The sequence below is a fragment of the Pistacia vera genome, unplaced genomic scaffold, assembly GCF_008641045.1.
Source record: "Pistacia vera cultivar Batoury unplaced genomic scaffold, PisVer_v2 Contig221, whole genome shotgun sequence".
Taxonomy (NCBI): domain Eukaryota; kingdom Viridiplantae; phylum Streptophyta; class Magnoliopsida; order Sapindales; family Anacardiaceae; genus Pistacia; species Pistacia vera.
In genome coordinates, this window is record NW_022196026.1 from 37765 (window position 1) to 60029 (window position 22265).

Consider the following 22265-nt stretch of genomic DNA (forward strand, 5'->3'; position numbering starts at 1 on the left):
ACCAACTATTAAAACACTCAATCATGGTCCGATTTTGCATCTATGTCAAAAGCATACCTTCACCAATAATTTGGCTCATTATCAAGAATCCACTTGTGTGCCCTTTCATCAACCTTTTTGATATCGTCCATGGCTATCTGAAATTTCAACCATGCGAAAGACATGTGGCAATCCTAAGATAAAGCTTAGAAAGGAAGCTTTGCTACGTATTACGGTTAACCTGACAACTTTAAGGGGGCGTTTGGTTCAGGAATGTTAGATTACTGGGAATGTTGGATTACTGGAAAGATAAATTACCTTGGAAGATTACTGGGAATCTTTAAGAAAATATGTTTGGTTAGTTGGTGGGTATGTTATATTAATATGTTTGGTTATGGGAATAAATTGGTGGGTATGTTATTTAAATTACTAAATTGACCCTCTTTTAAATATTAATATAATATTATTTTTATTATTAATTTTTGAATAATTCTTTTAACCCCCAATATTTCAGATTTAGCTCAAACACCCCCGCTTATAAAAAACTTTAATTTATGACGAAATCACCCCCACCTCCTGCCGCCACTGCGAACCACCGCTGAAAAATCGCCGAAGCCCCTAAAAAAGAAGAAAATTATGTGGGAAGATCCGGAAGGCTTCGTTATGGCTGTTTCCGGCCATATTGATGGCCGAAAACGGCCATATCAGGCCAGATCCGTGGCCATTAGCAGCCAGTTCTGGACCAGATCTGGCCGTTAACGGCCAAATCTATTCCGGCCAGAATAGATCTAGCCGTTAACGGCCATGTCCGTGGCCGTTAACGGCCAGATCTGGCCCAGACCTGGCCGATAATGGCCAGGGATCTGGCCGTTAATGGCCAGATCTGGCCTGATATGGCCGTTTTCGGCCATCAATATGGTCGGAAACGGCCATAACGAAGCTCCTCGGAGCCTCCCACGGAATTTTCTTCTTCATTAGGGACTCCGGCGATTTTCCAGCGGTGGTTGGCCTACTGTCGGCGGTGGTGGCTGGGTGGCAGTGGTGGTCCGTAAATAATTTTAAATATAAGGGCATTATTGTCCAAAAATTTAATTAAACAAGGGTAAAATTGAAATAGGATATTAATGTAAATTTGTTTTAACGTAGGGTATTATTGTCTAAAATTTTTATTAATAAGGGATAAAATTGTAACAAAAAAAGATAACCCTGGTAATCTCAGAATACCTAAGAAAATGGAGGTAATCAGATTACCTCTGATATTACCAATAGTAACCACTATTGATATTTGAAGATAACCGGTATCTGATATTACTTGACAACCAAACATGGTAATCAAGTAAAATAAGATGACATTACCACAGTAATCCCACTTAACCCCCAACCAAACGTTCCCTAAATGTTAAGGTTTTCAAGGCAGAGAAAAATGACTTCATTACCCTTCTCCCGTCAATTTTAACGTCTTACTTTTAATTTTCAGGTGGGAGGTTGATACTTTCTGAAAACTGGGTTGGATAAATGATCTATTACGATACTTAGGGTGGGCATATGTAATTCAACCTATTCTTTATGTATTTTGATATTTAATTTTAAATACGAAAACAACATCTGTCAAGCCGTAACTGAATCGATGGAATTGATGGCACTCAATGTCTTTCAACTATTCAATGCCAAAGTCTTCACTCTTCAGTAGTAGTCACTAGTCAATCGGGCCACTTCTGCTTTGACATCAAATCTCTGAACTAAGTAACATATTATATATTAATTTATGATTTATTCAAATTCATAATAACACTCTATTTTAATTTTTTATTCAATTAAACGTCAACTAATTATACTGATATTAGATTCACAATAGTTTAATACAAAAAAATACTTTAAAAAAATTATAAATAAAAATAAGAATATGAAATCTTGTAAGTAATGGATTTACTTAAGTTCAAAACGCTTATAGATTGTTAATAAGAGTAATTAAACATTAAAATTTTTACTAGATTGATAATTTCAAAGTCTTAAAAAATTAGTTAAAGTGTATGTAAACTAGTTTAAACATTTTGATTATATTAAAAAAAAATAATAATAAATACAGTAATGGATTTAGCTTTGTTGGGGCGAGTGGATTAGGTTTGTTACATAAGCGAGTTATGAAAATTTTAGGTACGTAAGGAAGGCATCATAAATGATGATAAAAAGGCATTAGGTGAGCGGCAATGCTTGGTGGGTTTTATCTGTTTTTTGCTTTGTAAGGGAACTGTGGAATGTGAAATGTTTTGTGTAAGATGAAACATATTAAAATCAAAACTTCTCAATCTCACCAACCCACCACCAACTCAAGTGGGTCCTATAATCAATCCTTTGGATCATGACCCACCCGTCCACACCCTATTTATCAAACCAAACCCATCAACTTATAAACAACAAAATTGACCTACTCTTTGTATCACCTTATCCATGGAACCATATCCTTTTACTAGAGCCAATCATGCATTGAGGCAAATTTCAAATTAGCTTTCATAATGTCTCTCAATTTATGGAGATGAAAATTTAGTCTTATATATAACAATTTCTTAATGTTTGGCGTGGAAATTTATGTATAATTGTGACACAAATTTTAATAGTATCATTATGTGGCCTCCATATTGAATGTTATTATTATTATTATTATAACCAAAGATGTTTAGGTTAGTTTACATACACCTCAATTAATCATTTGAGATCATAGGACTATCAGTCGAGTATGAGGTCTAGTAACCACTCCTATTAGTAATCATAGAACTCAAACTCAGGAGATCATATTAGATCATCCTCTTACTTTTTTATTATTAAAGAGACTCGAACTTAGAAAATCATGTTAGATCACTCTTTATACTTTTACTATCAGATCATCCAATGATGATTTGTTGAATGTTATTGTAATCAAAAGGGCTCAACATTTTGGAAGATATCGAAGCCGGCTACGGGAGTTGAAATCAAAGAAATATTATGCAGTTGCCAATTGAGTGAAAACGTAAAATAAAAGATGGATTTTCTTTCATTTCCCTTTTGACGTTAATATCCAATCAAATGAATGATAAAATGTATTAACGATGTAAATTGACAAGTGCAGTTTATCCTTCTAGTTTCTTCTATGATCTTCTTACACCAACTCAGTAATGTAAATGGCTAATCCTGTGGGCTTCATTAATTATTATATGTGATTCATTACTCATCATTCCTTTCTCTCCACGCTATAAAAAATTTCATCCTTTCCCTTTCAGTTTTAAACTGCCAACTTTACTCCCAAATTAAATAATTTATTACTTTAATGTTAAACGGTGCAATAAAGTTTTTCATTATATTATCTTCACTCACCTCCAACCATATCATGCCGTCTCAATTTCACAGAAATTGGGGGTTAACTTTTTCTAATTTTTACGAAATAAAATCTGTAATATTTATTTCATCATTTTGGTTATTTGCAATTCCTCTCCATCACAAAACTCAATCCACTAATTTTTGTGTATTAGTAAATCCATTTACGGGGGTGTTTGTTTTCCCGGATTGTACTGCATTTAAGTCAAGTTTGCACAGATTATTTTAGAGGTGGACTAATTTTGAGTTACACGTCACTAACGTCACCGCACTGAGGTGGGTCACGCTTTAGTGCGCGCAATGCACTCTTCTTCTCCCAATAAGTGTATTCCATAAAATAATTTAATTATATTACAATTATATAACTAGATTTAAATTGAATATTTAAGAATTTAATTAATTTTTGTTCAAATGAACCTAATGGGAAATTTTTAATTTATTTGATAATGTAAATAAATCCAATACAATACAACTAGTATAAATAATAAAACAATAAATCTAGTAAGCGTGCCAAACTCAAATTTATCTTTAATAATTTGATTCGAGCATTATAAATTTGATTATTAATGAGTAATTGACTTTTTCCCTCCCAAATAATGATTTAATGATAGTTTTTCACTCGCAGACTTTTAAATTACCACTTTGCTACTCAAATTTATATTTTATTTCTGATTCCGACATTGTTGTGACCTCACACCATCATTATTCTCTTTCTCAATCATCACTCACCAAAACCCCTCAAATCATAATTTCGCAGACCCCTCCAATTGCTGGCAATTAAGCGATTAGGGTTTGCACAACCGTTCGTCTCAAGTTAAATTCCGATCAATCTCAACTATCAAAATCTAATATTCCACCACTAAAAGACTCATCGGTCTTTCCCCTTAAAAAACCATAATAGTTTAGGACGAGTTTGCTTTCTGTATACTGCTAGAATATAGATTTAGATAATAAAGTAACATTTTAAAAATCTATGGATAAAAAAATATCATCAAACTATTATTTGAGTAGAAAAAAGTCGTTAACTCTTTATTAATTGAACAACAATATGAAATTAGAATATATAGTGTGAATGTCAATTGAAAAATATGAACCAAAATTATAGTACAAAGCTTGTGGTGTTTTACTACAGGTTGATGACCAAATAATCAATGGGCGAAGAATAGAAGTCTTCACTGTTCCACCTCACCAACCTTTGATTCCTCTCAAGTCCAAATCCTCGTTAAAGTGTCTCCCTTCACCAACCACCTCACACCTACTGAAAACATTCCCCACTCTCACCTCCAATCCCACGCGCCATTTCATTGGCAAAGACACACCAAGAAAATGCCTAAACTACCCCATACTATTTGCTGAGATGTGTAACATTTTCATTGGTCATCCATCCCAACTACAGAGTACTTTAATTTGTGACTTTCTCATGCAAATTCAATTTCACCAACTCCCTATTCCCTCGCTCATATATATCAAACTTAGCCTTAACATTTCTTTCCCTAACAAAACATCCCTTTGCCTTTCAAACATGGCTCTCCCTCTCATACTTTTATCCATTCTCTCCATCTTTCTTGCTTACAAATTATTCCAACGCCTACGATTCAAGCTCCCGCCGGGGCCTCGCCCGTTGCCCATTGTCGGGAACCTCTACGACATAAAGCCAGTGAGGTTCCGCTGCTTCGCCGAATGGGCTCAAGCGTACGGTCCAATTATATCGGTTTGGTTCGGTTCGACTTTGAACGTTATCGTGTCAGATTCAGAATTGGCTAAAGAAGTGCTGAAGGAGAATGATCAGCAGCTGGCTGATAGGCATAGGAGTCGATCAGCTGCAAAGTTTAGTAGAGATGGGAAGGACCTTATATGGGCCGATTACGGACCTCACTATGTAAAGGTTAGAAAGGTTTGTACGCTTGAGCTTTTTACACCAAAGAGATTGGAAGCTTTGAGACCCATCAGAGAAGATGAAGTTACCGCCATGGTTGAATCCATTTTCAAGGACTGCACCGATCCTCGTATGTTTCCTTCTTCTTCTTCTCCTTTGCTTTCGTTTGTTCGTTCTTTCATTAGTTTGGTGTATTGATGAACCTAATTTGTCAACTGTAATTGACTTACTTGCAGTTTGGGTAAAGTGTTAGCCTAACAAATGTGCTAAAGTCCAGTAGGGAATATATAATATAAAAAAATAGAGAGCCTTTTTGCGGAGGTAAATAGAGATGCAAAATTTAACATATATATATTAATCTATGTAATTAATCTTATTATTAAAAGATTAAAGGATTTTTTTTTTTTTTTAAAGAAAAAAGAAATTATAATATTGTCAGTACTTTCCAAAATGGAAGATTGCTACTTTGAATTATTATGTCATTGGTCAATTAAGGAATAAAATCCATACGAAAATTAAGACCTTTCTAATAATCAAAGGGTATTTTGGTAATTACAAACATGTTACTACTGGTGGTGGTACTCTTTTTTCTCTTGACCTATTTCACTACTGGATATGCATTTTCGTATAATTAATAGAATTGGTCTAATATTTTATACAGTTTTAAGAAAACAATGTATATTCTACTGAGATAGATGTTCTCATATCAGTATTATATTATTTTCAAGTATCAGACAAAAAATGGTTCAAATCTCAAAAGAATATATCAGATTCTGGATTCTCATACGTGTAGATTTACAGTTAACCTAATTTTATTAAAAATATTATTGTATAAAAGAATGATTTCATACAGTCAGTAAATAGAGTTGGTTAACTAGTTCATTTCCATGATTTTAATCTTCACAGAAATCAACAAGTTGGCCACCCGTACCACTTTTTTTCTTTTTTCTTTTTCTTTTTCTAATTAAAAGTAGGAGACGAGTATGAATTCCGGCTCCTGAATGGACCCTTTTGTAACTATTTTATAGGCGCATTAATTGACTAACACTTGTGATTTATCATTTATTCATTTATGAACCAGCTCTTTTTCTTTTCTGCATTAACAAAAAAAAAAAAAAAAATCAATTATTGCCTTCATGTTCAACTTTCAAAACAAATAAAATAATTAGGCAGAGATGCTTTAATTACCTTAATTATGAGATATCCCCACATAATTATTAGAAATAAAAAGCCGCAAATTTTGGAAAAGATGGTTTGGATGACAAAAATCTTTCAATAATTCTTATCTCATCTGTGGCCATTTACATACATGCTAACTGTTTTTTTTTTTTTTTTTTTTTTTTTTTTGGCCTCTTTGGTGGTTAATATGCAACATTTATCTCTCTTATTTGTATTTTACCTTATTAATATAAGACTATTTACACAATTAAATTAATGTAAATATGGGCCTATGCTAATTTATTTTTAACACATGTTGTTCCAGAAAATAATGGAAGAATTTGTTAATAAGGAATACTTGGGGGCAGTGGCATTTAACAACATAACAAGGCTAGCATTGGGAAGAGGTTTGTGATTCAGAAGGCGTGTGGATGAGCAAGGTTTAGAATTCAAGGCAGTAGTAGCAAATGGGCTTAAGCTTGGAGCATCATTGGCCATGGCAGAACACATTCCATGGCTCCGTTGGATGTTCCCATTAGAGAGAGGCTTTCGCTAAGCATGGAGCTCGAAGAGATCGTCTCACCAGAGCAATCATGGAAGAACATACTCTTGCCCGCAAGCAAAGCGGCGGTGCCAAGCAACATTTGTTGATGCTTTGCTTACCTTGCAAGAAAAGTATGACTTGAGTGAAGACACCATCATCGGACTCTATGGGTATGTACATTCAATTTAATTTTAGTTTATAGTGGGTTTGTAACATCTCAATCCACTGTTGAATATTTTTCACGTTGATTAGTTCGATCGGTAGTTTTGATTTTTTTACAATGATATAGTCATGGGTTCAATAAAAGGGATGCAATTAGTCAATTGAGGTTAATTTCTTGATCAGTGCACCAGGTGTTACAGGATTATTATATGAAAATTAACATTGAGTTGAATGATTTGCACTTGGACAGGACATGATTACAGCAGGGATGGACACAACAGCTATCTCAGTGGAATGGGCTATGGCGGAGCTGATCAAGAACCCAAGAGTCCAACAAAAGGCCCAAGAGGAACTAGACCGGGTGATTGGATTGAACGTGTGATGACAGAGTCTGATTTCTCAAGCCTCCCATACTTACAATGTGTAGCCAAGGAGGCACTAAGGCTGCACCCTCCAACTCCACTAATGCTGCCTCACCGTGCCAATGCTAATGTCAAAGTTGGTGGCTATGACATCCCTAAAGGATCAAATGTTCATGTCAATGTATGGGCCGTTGCTCGTGATTCGGCCGTGTGGAGGACCCATTGGAGTTCCGACCAGAGCGATTTTTCGAGGAGGATGTGGACATGAAGGGCCATGTAATAGGCTACTTCCATTTGGTGCAGGAAGAGGGTGTGCCCAGGTGCACAACTTGGATAATTTAGTGACATCTATGTTGGTCATTTGTTACACCATTTTTCATGGGCACCCGCTGAGGGAGTGAAGGCAGAGGAAATTGACATGTCAGAAAATCCAGGATTGGTGACTTACTGAAGACCCCAATACAGGCTGTGCCTACTCCGAGCTGCCTTCACACTTGTACAAACGTGTGGCTGTTGATATGTAATTTTGCTCTTTGCCATTTGGGGTTGCTTATCTCTGATTTTAGGTGGATTTTGAACTTATAATGATATGGTAACATTTTGTTAAAAGATGTTGTATTGGTCCAAAAGAAGGCCAAATAAAGCAATATGATTTATGTAAGTGGCATAGAGTTTTGTTCATTGTTTGGTAATCAACTTATGAAATGCCTGCAGGATGACTACTTTAATTAACCCAATCAACTGAGAAAAAACTTTGTGAAAATTTAAATAAAATAATATTTTCCTAAAACATTTAAAAAAAAAAAAAAAAACCAAGCCATTATTTCATTTACTAAAACGAATGAGAATTATAATTAATTAAAACAAGAAAGGGGAAAAAGAGAGAGATTATATCTTTAAAAATTCGAGAAATTTGTGAAGTTCGAACAACCCAAGAATAAATTTCAACACGTCAAGGTTACCAAATATGGCTAAAGAGGGTTAGAATATGTTATTCTCAATCAAGTTGATAAATAAATAATAAACGAAGGATTTTAAATAGCTTCGTTAACTAAAATAAATCCCTGTGGGTTTTTGGTTGGCAGCATCCATCATATTCAAATTGAAGTAGAAGGAAAAACTCATAGATTAGATTTGAATTCACCGCAAAATTGGATGGCGATAACCACCCCAATCATTACGATCCTAATGATTAGGGATAGATGTGCTTAAAGCTTTCAAGTATGAAGAAAACCATTGACAATATGATTGTATATGGTTGTGCGAGGATGTACGATCAGCTCGGAGTAAAAGTGGAATAAATAGGTCAGGTTAGGCGGGTCAACCCTAACTCGGTCTGCATTAAAGAGGGTTCAACTCGAACCGTCAATAAGACGGGTCGGGTTGAACCTGACCTACATGCAACCCACGGGTTGTTATTTTGTCCTTTCTAAGAAAGGACTGCCAACCCCCCGAGTTGCTATTGCCAACTCGGTGGGTTGGCTGTTGCAACAACGGCCAACACGCCGGGTTGACCCACGGGTTGGCCAAAAAAAAATAAAAATAAAAAACAAAATTAATTTGTTTTTTTGAATTTCTCTTTTACCCTTGAAATATAGTTATTTTATAGTAGTTGGAGGGGTCTTTTTCATCATTTTTTTCTTCTATAAATTAGTCCTAAACTCTCATATTTTCTCACAACTCAAATTCTCTCATTCTCACTAATCTCTATTGAAATCTCTCAATTATTCTCTTAATCTCTTTGTTATCAATTTGCTCTTATTTTAATTTTTATTAGTTTTTGTAATTTTCAATTCATATTTCCAATTTTCCATATTCCAATTCTCCTTCTTTAATTTTTTATTTCTTCTACATCAATTTTTTTTTTTCAACTACAATGGATAGATATTTCTCTCCTATCAATTTCAATGATGAAGGAAACTACTATCCTAGTCGTAGTCCCGCTGAATTTACTAATATGAATGCAGGAGGAGATTCAAATAGTCTTGCTCTCCCAGTCTCAAAATCTGATACACCTCAAAATATGCCCCCGATTCCTCCCCATGCTGCTACACCTACAGCTCTCGGTGGTTCTAGAAGTCGTCTTTGTCCAACTTCATCTCAAGCTGAAGCGGGTTCATCAACTGCTGTCGAAAGCGACGACAGACACACATCAGACGTTTGGACGCATTTCGATAAGTTTTACAAGACAGAAAATAGAGTTCAAGTGAAGAAAGCAAGATGCAAGCATTGTGAAAATGTTTATAGAGCTGATTCAGATAATGGTACTAGTACTTTAAAAATGCATGCTAATAAACATATTACTCAACATGGAAATAGAGAAACCAATCAAACTCAAATAACTAATATAGGTACTACTTGACATTATAATTATGATACATATAGGGAATAATTAACTTTATATATTGCTGCAACTGATCAACCTATTAATATGGCTGAAGATGAATACTTGAAAGATTTATTAAAAAATCATTTTTTCCAGGATTGAAAAGTTATTCTAAAACTGCAACTAGAAATGATTTAATAAAATTGTTTAGGAAAATGAAATTAGAATTAAAAAATAAAATACATAGGTGTCAAGATAGTGTGGCTCTAACTACCGATATTTTGAGTGGTAGAGCTAAACAAGATTATATTTGTGTGACTAGTCATTATTTTGATAACCAATGTAAATTAAATAAATCTTTATTAAGATTTAGATTAATGGATGTGGATCATAGTGGTCAACAAATTTATAATAAAATTGTTGAAGTTTTAGAAGATTATGATATTGTTACTAAAGTGATAAGTTTAACTTTAGATAATACAAGTGCTAATACTACAGCTATAGATTTTTTTCAAAGTAATTATCCTTTTTATAACAATTTGAAGTTTTTTCACCAGCGTTGTGCATGTCACATTATTAATTTAATTGCTTAATCTGGAGATCATGGCCATGGCAGAACACATTCCATGGCTCCGTTGGATGTTCCCATTAGAGGAAGAGGCTTTCGCTAAGCATGGAGCTCGAAGAGATCGTCTCACCAAGCAATCATGGAAGAACATACTCTTGCCCGCAAGCAAAGCGGCGGTGCCAAGCAACATTTTGTTGATGCTTTGCTTACCTTGCAAGAAAAGTATGACTTGAGTGAAGACACCATCATCGGACTCTTATGGGTATGTACATTCAATTTTAATTTTAGTTTATAGTGGGTTTGTAACATCTCAATCCACTGTAAAGAATATTTTTCACGTTGATTAGTTCGATCGGTAGTTTTGATTTTTTTACAATGATATAGTCATGTTTCAAATAAAAAGACATGCTATTAGTCAAATTGAGGTTAATTTCTTGATCAGTGCACCAGGTGTTACAGGATTATTATAAATGACAATTAACATGAGTTGATGATTTGCACTTGGACAGGACATGATTCACAGGGATGGACCACAGCTATCTCTGGAATGGGCTATGGCGGAGCTGATCAAGAACCCAAGAGTCCAACAAAAGGCCCAAGAGGAACTAGACCGGTGATTGGAGTTGAACGTGTGATGACAGAGTCTGATTTCTCACGCTCCCATACTTACAATGTGTAGCCAGGAGGCACTAAGGCTGCACCCTCCAACTCCACTAATGCTGCTCTCACCGTGCCAATGCTAATGTCAAAGTTGGTGGCTATGACATCCCTAAAGGATCAAATGTTCATGTCAATGTATGGGCCGTTGCTCGTGATTCGGCCGTGTGGAAGGACCCATTGGAGTTCCGACCAGAGCGATTTTTCAGGAGGATGTGGACATGAAGGGCCATGATTATAGTTACTTCCATTTGGTGCAGGAAGGAGGGTGTGCCCAGTGCACAACTTGGATAAATTTAGTGACATCTATGTTGGGTCATTTGTTACACCTTTTTCATGGGCACCCCTGGGGAGTGAAGGCAGAGAAATGACATGTCAAAATCCAGGATTGGTGACTTACATGAAGACCCCAATACAGGCTGTGCCTACTCCGAGGCTGCCTTCACACTTGTACAACGTGTGGCTGTTGATATGTAATTTTGCTCTTTGCCATTTGGGGTTGCTTATCTCTGATTTTAGGTGATTTTGAACTTAAATGATGTTAATTAAAAAAGTCGTTAACTCTTTATTAATGGAATAACAATGTGAAATTAGAATATATAACGTGAATGTCAATTAAAAAATATGAACCAAAATTATAGTACAAAGCTTGTGGTGTTTTACTACTAGTTGATGACCAAATAATCAATGGGCGAAGAATAGAAGTCTTCACTGTTTCACCTCACCAACCTTTGATTCCTCTCAAGTCCAAATCCTCGTTAAAGTGTCTCCCTTCACCAACCACCTCACACCTACTGAAAACATTCCCCACTCTCAGCTCCAATCCCACGCGCCATTTCATTGGCAAAGACACACCAAGAAAATGCCTAAACTACCCCATACTATTTGCTGAGATGTGTAACATTTTCATTGGTCATCCATCCCAACTACAGAATACTTTAATTTGTGACTTTCTCATGCAAATTCAATTTCACCAACTCCCTATTCCCTCGCTCATATATATCAAACTTAGCCTTAACATTTCTTTCCCTAACAAAACATCCCTTTGCCTTTCAAACATGGCTCTCCCTCTCATACTTTTATCCATTCTCTCCATCTTTCTTGCTTACAAATTATTCCAACGCCTACGATTCAAGCTCCCGCCGGGGCCTCGCCCGTTGCCCATTGTCGGGAACCTCTACGACATAAAGCCAGTGAGGTTCCGCTGCTTCGCCGAATGGGCTCAAGCGTACGGTCCAATTATATCGGTTTGGTTCGGTTCGACTTTGAACGTTATCGTGTCAGATTCAGAATTGGCTAAAGAAGTGCTGAAGGAGAATGATCAGCAGCTGGCTGATAGGCATAGGAGTCGATCAGCTGCAAAGTTTAGTAGAGATGGGAAGGACCTTATATGGGCCGATTACGGACCTCACTATGTAAAGGTTAGAAAGGTTTGTACGCTTGAGCTTTTTACACCAAAGAGATTGGAAGCTTTGAGACCCATCAGAGAAGATGAAGTTACCGCCATGGTTGAATCCATTTTCAAGGACTGCACCGATCCTCGTATGTTTCCTTCTTCTTCTTCTCCTTTGCTTTCGTTTGTTCGTTCTTTCATTAGTTTGGTGTATTGATGAACCTAATTTGTCAACTGTAATTGACTTACTTGCAGTTTGGGTAAAGTGTTAGCCTAACAAATGTGCTAAAGTCCAGTAGGGAATATATAATATAAAAAAATAGAGAGCCTTTTTGCGGAGGTAAATAGAGATGCAAAATTTAACATATATATATTAATCTATGTAATTAATCTTATTATTAAAAGATTAAAGGATTTTTTTTTTTTTTTAAAGAAAAAAGAAATTATAATATTGTCAGTACTTTCCAAAATGGAAGATTGCTACTTTGAATTATTATGTCATTGGTCAATTAAGGAATAAAATCCATACGAAAATTAAGACCTTTCTAATAATCAAAGGGTATTTTGGTAATTACAAACATGTTACTACTGGTGGTGGTACTCTTTTTTCTCTTGACCTATTTCACTACTGGATATGCATTTTCGTATAATTAATAGAATTGGTCTAATATTTTATACAGTTTTAAGAAAACAATGTATATTCTACTGAGATAGATGTTCTCATATCAGTATTATATTATTTTCAAGTATCAGACAAAAAATGGTTCAAATCTCAAAAGAATATATCAGATTCTGGATTCTCATACGTGTAGATTTACAGTTAACCTAATTTTATTAAAAATATTATTGTATAAAAGAATGATTTCATACAGTCAGTAAATAGAGTTGGTTAACTAGTTCATTTCCATGATTTTAATCTTCACAGAAATCAACAAGTTGGCCACCCGTACCACTTTTTTTCTTTTTTCTTTTTCTTTTTCTAATTAAAAGTAGGAGACGAGTATGAATTCCGGCTCCTGAATGGACCCTTTTGTAACTATTTTATAGGCGCATTAATTGACTAACACTTGTGATTTATCATTTATTCATTTATGAACCAGCTCTTTTTCTTTTCTGCATTAACAAAAAAAAAAAAAAATCAATTATTGCCTTCATGTTCAACTTTCAAAACAAATAAAATAATTAGGCAGAGATGCTTTAATTACCTTAATTATGAGATATCCCCACATAATTATTAGAAATAAAAAGCCGCAAATTTTGGAAAAGATGGTTTGGATGACAAAAATCTTTCAATAATTCTTATCTCATCTGTGGCCATTTACATACATGCTAACTGTTTTTTTTTTTTTTTTTTTTGGCCTCCATGGTGGTTAATATGCTACATTTATATCATCTTATTGTTATTTTACCTTATTATATATATAGACTATTTACACAAATTAAATTAATGTAAATATGGGCCTATGCTAATTTATTTTTAAACACAATGTTGTTCCAGAAATTAATGGGAAGAATTTGTTAATAAGGAAGTACTTGGGGGCAGTGGCATTTAACAACATAACAAGGCTAGCATTTGGGAAGAGGTTTGTGAATTCAGAAGGCGTGATGGATGAGCAAGGTTTAGAATTCAAGGCAGTAGTAGCAAATGGGCTTAAGCTTGGAGCATCATTGGCCATGGCAGAACACATTCCATGGCTCCGTTGGATGTTCCCATTAGAGGAAGAGGCTTTCGCTAAGCATGGAGCTCGAAGAGATCGTCTCACCAGAGCAATCATGGAAGAACATACTCTTGCCCGCAAGCAAAGCGGCGGTGCCAAGCAACATTTTGTTGATGCTTTGCTTACCTTGCAAGAAAAGTATGACTTGAGTGAAGACACCATCATCGGACTCTTATGGGTATGTACATTCAATTTTAATTTTAGTTTTATAGTGGGTTTGTAACATCTCAATCCACTGTTAGAATATTTTTCACGTTGATTAGTTCGATCGGTAGTTTTGATTTTTTTACAATGATATAGTCATGGGTTCAAATAAAAAGGGACATGCTATTAGTCAAATTTGAGGTTAATTTCTTGATCAGTGCACCAGGTGTTACAGGATTATTATAAATGACAATTAACATTGAGTTGAATGATTTGCACTTGGACAGGACATGATTACAGCAGGGATGGACACAACAGCTATCTCAGTGGAGTGGGCTATGGCAGAGCTGATCAAGAACCCAAGAGTCCAACAAAAGGCCCAAGAGGAACTAGACCGGGTGATTGGAGTTGAACGTGTGATGACAGAGTCTGATTTCTCAAGCCTCCCATACTTACAATGTGTAGCCAAGGAGGCACTAAGGCTGCACCCTCCAACTCCACTAATGCTGCCTCACCGTGCCAATGCTAATGTCAAAGTTGGTGGCTATGACATCCCTAAAGGATCAAATGTTCATGTCAATGTATGGGCCGTTGCTCGTGATCCGGCCGTGTGGAAGGACCCATTGGAGTTCCGACCAGAGCGATTTTTCGAGGAGGATGTGGACATGAAGGGCCATGATTATAGGCTACTTCCATTTGGTGCAGGAAGGAGGGTGTGCCCAGGTGCACAACTTGGGATAAATTTAGTGACATCTATGTTGGGTCATTTGTTACACCATTTTTCATGGGCACCCGCTGAGGGAGTGAAGGCAGAGGAAATTGACATGTCAGAAAATCCAGGATTGGTGACTTACATGAAGACCCCAATACAGGCTGTGCCTACTCCGAGGCTGCCTTCACACTTGTACAAACGTGTGGCTGTTGATATGTAATTTTGCTCTTTGCCATTTGGGGTTGCTTATCTCTGATTTTAGGTGGATTTTGAACTTATAATGAGATGGTAAATTTGTTAAAAGATGTTGTATTGGTCCAAAAGAAGGCCAAATAAAGCAATATGATTTATGTAAGTGGCATAGAGTTTTGTTCATTGTTTGGTAATCAACTTATGAAATGCCTGCAGGATGACTACTTTAATCAACCCAATCAACTGAGAAAAAACTTTGTGAAAATTTAAATAAAATAATATTTTCCTAAAACATTTAAAAAAAAAAAAAAACCAGCCATTATTTCATTTACTAAAACGAATGAGAATTATAATTAATTAAAACAAGAAAGGGGAAAAAGAGGAGATTATATCTTTAAAATTCGAGAAATTTGTGAAGTTCGAACAACCCAAGAATAAATTTCAGATTGAAGTTACAGTAATAACTTATTGAATAGATCACCACTAGCCACCCTTTATCAATTATTTCCATAGATGTTGTTGATGCTCGTTTCGGCACCACCCAATTCTCCACGTTGATATTGCTATTTGATGAAATTCCACACGTGATGAGGATGCTGAAGTGAAATAAATGCAAAGAAGACTTTTAAAGTGGTTCGGATGCTAAGGTAGCAAGTCTTCCGTCCACTGATTTGTATTGATGTTAGTGTGGGTCAGGTCGCGGGCGACTGACGTACATGAGAGTTATCAAAAGTAAGTGTTTTTTACAAGAAGAGGTAGTTTTTTGTAAAGAATGGCCGAATCCCCTTAATGAAGGGTCTTCTTCATTTATATCAATTGAAGTGTGTAATCATCATTAAATCCATGGGTTGGTGTGATTGTCAGGATATAATCCGGCTTTACTCCCATTTCCCTTTTTCCAAGCTGACTTCGCACGACTTGCTGCAGAGGAATGGACGCGTGTGTGAGCTCCACATTATTTTGCAGGTCTGACGTGTGCATGTTGCCCTGACGGGAGCAGGTCACCCTTCACGTGCCTTTCCCGTGCCAGCCCTTTGTTTACCCGGGCATAACGAAGCCCCCTAGTTTTTAAGGTTTGAGGATCGAACCTTGGAAACTAAGTTATATTGGAGGATTTGGTCGCTCCGACCTGTATGGGATGAGCTCCACAGGACTTTTGGCAACACGATCTCGCGTAATCCCCTGCCTAAGCGACCTGACAATTCTCATCTTAGCGACCTGGACTTGACGGACGCTTCTTTCTGTACCTTAGAGGTTCATGAACCTGGCCTGCGCTGTCAGGCGCTCTGCATGCGTTACTACGCTTGTCAACACATTAAATGCGTGGTATGATGACCCGACGCCGTTTTGACAGCATGTGACGTGTAACACATTTGAAACGACAACCCTTATTACTGCATTTAATGCGACGTGGGTTTGAAACGACGCCCCTTTTCACTACATTTAATGCGGGGGGAGAGAGACTGCCGTTTCGGTTCCCAGGGGCGGTAACCGTCGATTCGTAATCCTTATAAAAACTTGCATTTTTCATTGAGGTCCCCGAAATTTCTTTCGCTTCGATGACAAACTTCTCGCAAACCGGAATCATTCTCTCCCTCTCGCGTTCTCAGCAACCAGAACGAGTTTCGGCCCCAGCTCCATATACCACAGAGTAAGGCTCCCCTTTCCTTTTTTACTTTGCACTGGTTTGGTTGACCACGGCGTTGGGTCTTCCGGTGTTTCACTGGAGTCGCGACGCCGTTATTGGATTCGAGCCGTGGATGGCGGCTTGAATCACCGCTAGGTTTTAAGTTTTTTGTCCCCTGCCGCCGACCGAGACAAACACGAAGGCCTAAATGACCGTGTCTGTCGATGTTGTAGACTGGAATGGAACCGTCAACACCCAGGAGAGGGAGGAGCCAGCTCGTCCTCGCGGGGAGCTCCCAGGAGATGCACCTCTCGATTCTACTCGGTTCTCACCTCCAGGAATATGATAGAATAAAGAAGCAGTTCGACATCCGCACGGAGTGTTCCTCGCCACACTAGGCCGTCATGGCGTCCGGCCGACGGCCTTGCCGCGATCTCTGAGGAGATCTTCAAGGGTGGAGGGAGGATTCCCTTCCATCCTTTTATTAGGTCGGTCCTGGATCATTTCGGATCGCACCGATGCAGTTACCGTCGAATGCGTATGTCATCGTGGTCGCGATGTACATCGCGTGCTGCGAGAACGGCTTAGGAAGCCAATGGCGGTCGAGCTCGGGTCGCCTACTACCTTAAGAAGAGTAGGGACAAGGACTCGTACTACTTGTCTCGGCGCCTACCATTACGCGGGGATACACAGCTATCCCAGCAATGCGGGGCCTACGAGACAAGTGTTTTCTTTTTCTTTATACGGCCACTGCCATTTTCAGGATCCAGTATGTTTTCTTTGTTTGGTGTTATCTGCTCCTTGATCTATATAAACGACCTGTTTTCTTTTGCAGTCAATGAACGCCGAGGAAAAGCTACTCGCCGATCCAACAGACTTGTATCTTTCGGGGTACTGGACGAGGAACAACGAGACGCAGGGAAGCTGTGACGACCGCGAACCTGCGGAAGTACGGTTTTTTCAGCGACAAGGCGTTGTTAGAACCCTCAGAAGGTAGTTTACGTGTCCTTTCTGGTCGTGGAGTAAATTCCCTTACTGACGAGCTAAATGCAGAGACACTGCCCCCAAAGGAGTCCGGGCAGTCCCCCGAGCACCATTTGTTTTCCCTCGATCAAGAGGGAGAGGGAGGAGGAGAGGGAGAGGGAGAGACGGCCGAAGCTGCCCGTGCAATTCCCGCACAACCGCTGCGAGCTTCTGCGCCTCGCAACCCCGTCCTGCGCAAGAAACGACCAGGACAGAACAGTCGCTCAGGCACCTCCTGCTCGCCCGACGAAAGGCTCCGGCCCAAAGGTCCAAGAAGAGGAAACAGGTCCAGGTCGAAGAGTCTGAGACCGAACCAGGAGGAGCCTCTGAGGACGCGCCGAATCCAGAGGTCGGGAAAAGAACCCGCGAGCGAGGCGGTGACTGGCGACAAGGCGAAGACGTGCCTGTTCTGGACTCGTTGGGGAGTCTGTCCGATACCTGCAACCAATTGTCTATGGCCTGCTCGAGTGCGAGCTATCGGAATCGTACGGCGATTTGCAGACACGGCGACGACCTATGGCAACGTCGTTCCAGCATCGGAGCAAGGTAACAGCTGTACTCGAATTTCATTTTGATTTATTTCTACCTCCCTGCTCGCAGGGGTTGCTTGCTGAGGATGTCCATGGAGAAGATGCGGCTGGGGCCCGCAAAGGGGAAAGCGACCTGAGGAGAGTTCGCGAAGCTGAGATAGAACCTGGAATCCGTTGAGGCGGAAAGAACTCAAGCGTTCGAAGCGGCAAACAGGTATCTGAACCAAAAGACGCTGTTCAGCGAACAGTGGACTTCCAGAAGGCGAGCTAAATCGTCGTGCGAGGAAGTCAAGGAACTTCAAAGACCACCGCCAGGCTCTCTAGGGAGATCGCAGAAGACCAGAGCTCCGCGACCTTCGCACGGGCTCAGCGAGCTAAAAGAGACAAGGGCTCTCGAGGCGAGCTCCAGGAGAGTCGGGACAAAATCGCTTCCTGACTGAAGAAATGCGACCGTCAGGAGCTGGAAGAAAAGGCCGCGGATTGGGCGACCGGTGTATCTACCCCCTGCACAAGGAACCCGATTTGGACGTGTTCCGCCTCCCGGAGGGTTGGCAGAGCGACTTTGCGGATCATGGCCGAAGGACGACTGGAAGCCGCGGGCGCCCAACAACCCGACCAGGCAGGGGGTTCTGGATCAAAGGATCCCCCCGACCAGCCTTAAGCGTAATGATTGTCCCCGTTGTAATCGGGTCTTTTGACTTTGTAATGAATGAAATCATCTTTTCAATTTGCAGTTCGCTTTTCTCATATATTGTGTGTACAATTTACAATTTGCGATTTACATAATTGCTACAATTTTTACATGCGAACAGAACACATACGAACTGTTTTAAGCGAACAAAGTAATACTAAAAAAGAAATTAACAAAAAATGAAACTGAGTTCAAGATTACTGGTAGTACGGCCGGAGGTGCTCGGCGTTCCAAGCTCAGGGTACTTTGGAACCGTTCAACCTTTTGAGATGGTAGGTCCCCGGTCGATTATTTTGTCGACCCGGTATGGACCTTCCCAGTTAGGTCCTATTACCCCGCGCTTGGCTCTCTGGTTCCGAGAAGAACTTCCTTTAGCACAAGGTCTCCGACCTGGAAATCTCTTCGCTTGACCTTTGAGTCGAAGAATCTTTGCTCGCTGTTGTAGGCCGCTATCCTCAGCGAAGCCTTGTTGCGGTGCTCTTCGACCAGATCCAAACTTGCTCTCATTAGTGCTTCGTTTTCGTCCTCATTGTACAAGTCCCTCCGAAGACCCGATTCCGCCCTCTACAGGGATCATTGCTTCACAGCCATAGGCTAGCGAAAATGGAGTTTCCGGTGGAGGTCCTTGGAGTTGTCCTGTACGCCCACAAGACTTGGGAGGTCGTCAGCCCAATTTCCTTTGGCTGCCCCGGCTTGGCTTTCAAGTGTGCTTGATGGTCTTGTTGACTGCTTCACTTGGCCATTCGCCTGCGGTCTGGCGACTGAGGCAAATTTTTTATGGATGCCCACTCATCGCAAAACTGCTTGAACTCCTCATTATCGAACTGCTTTCCATTGTCTGAGTGAGGGTGTGAGGAATTCCGTAGCGGCACTATATTCTTGAAAACGAAGTCTTTCAGCTTTCTGGTCGTGATCGCGGCTAGCGGCTCGGCTTCGACCCATTTCTTGAAGTAATCTACCGCGACCACGGCATACTTGACCCCTCCCTTTCCGACCGGCATGGGGCCGATAGGTCGATCCCCCACATGGAAAACAGCTAGGGGCTAGACATAGTGATCAGCTCTGAGATGGAGCTCGCGGTGTTCGCGAATCGCTGACACTGTGTCGCATCTCTTGACAAAGTTGTGCACATCCCCGGATTCGGGGCCAATGTATCCCTGGCGAACATCTTATTCGCAAGAGACCAAGCTGCTGTGTGTTACCGCAGATCCCCTCATGAATTTCCCCATGATGTAGTCTGCTTCTTCGCTGGTCACACATCGGAGGAGTGGGGCACTGAATCCTCTCCTGTACAGCTGATCCCCGATGAGTGTGAGAGCAAGACCTTACTCGTAGGACCCTTGCTCGACCTTGTCGCTGGGCAAGGTCCCATCCTTGAGGTACTGGACATGGGAGTCATCCAGAATCTGGCCGAACCTCGTTCACGGCCTGTTCGGCCGAGCTGATAGTTTGAAGCATTGACAAAAACACAGAATGCTATCAGGAGCCTTTGAATCTATGACGAGGCTATCTTTGCTAGGCGTCCGCTATTGAGTTGCTCTCCCTGGGGATCTGGAGCGATCTCGAGGTGCTTAAACGACCCCAGAGAGACCTAGCTTCTTTCAGGTAGCGGACCATGTTCTCTTCCTTACTTAGTATTCCCCTGGGATCTGTTGACGACCAGCATAGAGTCGCTATAATATGATCGCGGTTGCACCATTTCTTGCGAGTCACAACCCGGCGAGCAGAGCTTCGTATTCGGACTCATTGTTGGTCGTTTAAACCCGACCCGGAGAATACCATGATTCGGATCCCCTCGGGACTCACCAGGAGAAACACCGTACCGCCTCTTTTCCTATTCGATGACCCGTCGCCGTAGATGTTCCATGCCGACAGGTTCTGGATAGTTTCTTGCCCACTTCGCTAGACTGTTGCTCGCTTGGGAGATAGGAAAATTCCGAGATGAAGTCTGCAACAGCCTGCCCTTTGATAGTCGACCTGGGCTTGTACCTTAAGTTGAACTGGCTCAGCTCCATGGCCCATTTGAGCATTTACCCGAGGCCTCCGGCTTCTGGAGGACCTGTCTGAGAGGGTAACTCTTCATTACATTGATTGTATGGGCATGGGTAAGGTCGCAGCTTTCTGGACGCGACCAGCAGGCAAAAGCTAGTCGTTCCATTTCTGGGTACCGCATCTCGGCATCCATAGACGCTTCCTTGCATATATACCGCCACTGAACTTTTTCCTCTTCTCGTATTAAAGCTGCACTGACCGCGAACTGAGACACGGACAGGTAGATGAGCAGGATTTCTTGTGGAAGGCTTAGAGAGGAGCGGTGGCTTCCCAAGATGCTCTTTTATACTCTGGAATGCCTGCTCGCATTCGGAAGTCCACTCTTTCTTATTGGCTTTCAGAACATTGAAGAAGGGTAAACAGCGGTCTGTTAGCCTCGATATGAAGCGACTAAGTGCCGCTATTCGCCGTTCAGACTCATGACCTGCTTTTTACTGGTCGGCTCTTCCTATCTAGCAGAGCTTGAACTTTCCGGGGTTTACCTCTATGCCCCGCTGATTGACCTATATCCCAGAACTTTCTGACATACCCGAACGAACATTTGAGAGGGTTCAGCTTTTCTGTAGAGTCGGAGTATGTCAAACATCTCAGCGAGATGTGAAAATGATCTGTGCGACCTGGGATTTGACCAGCATGTCGTCCACATAGACCTCCATTGTCCTCCCCGATCTGGTTGGGAACATTCGGTTGACCAACCTCTGGTAGGTCACACCTGCATTCTTGAGGCCGAAGGGCATGACTTTGTAGCAGTATAGCCCCCGGTCCGTAATGAAGGTCGTATGCTCCTCATCTGGCTTATACATCGGGATTTGGTTGTACGAGTATGCATCCATGAAGCTTAACGCTCGTGCCCCGAGGTGGCGTCAACGAGCTGGTCGATTCTTGGAGGGGAAGCCGTCTTTCGGGCAGCTTTATTCAGGTCGCTGAAGTCTACGCAGGTCCGCCACTTGCCATTTGTCTTCTTGACCAAGACCGGGTATCAACCCAGGTCGGGTAGAGAGCCTCGGCGAATATCCATTGCGAGAGGTTCTCCACTTCTGATTTTAATGCGCGTACCGCTCCGGATCCATTGCCCTTCTCTTTCGGCGAACTGGCTTAGCTTCACTGTTGACGTTTAGTGAATGGCAAATAACTTCGGGCTGATCCCGACCATATCTGCAGCACCAGCGAACACATCAATGTTCTCCTTCAAGAAGCTTACCA

The 22265-nt window shown here is 40.3% G+C and overlaps 1 protein-coding gene and 2 pseudogenes across 1 annotated transcript; all 3 read left to right on the forward strand.

The window, feature by feature from the left end:
* Positions 1–4771: 4771 nt before the first annotated feature.
* On the forward strand, positions 4772–8016 carry LOC116130454 (annotated as a pseudogene).
* A 2342-nt stretch (positions 8017–10358) lies between these two features.
* On the forward strand, positions 10359–15322 carry LOC116130456 (annotated as a pseudogene).
* Positions 11985–15322, forward strand: LOC116130453 (cytochrome P450 98A2). The gene is made up of 3 exons (XM_031416202.1): positions 11985–12522; positions 13872–14269; positions 14523–15322. Exons 1-3 carry the CDS (start codon positions 12039–12041, stop codon positions 15165–15167), a joined length of 1527 nt encoding a protein of 508 aa, XP_031272062.1. The 5' UTR covers positions 11985–12038; the 3' UTR covers positions 15168–15322.
* Positions 15323–22265: the final 6943 nt, after the last annotated feature.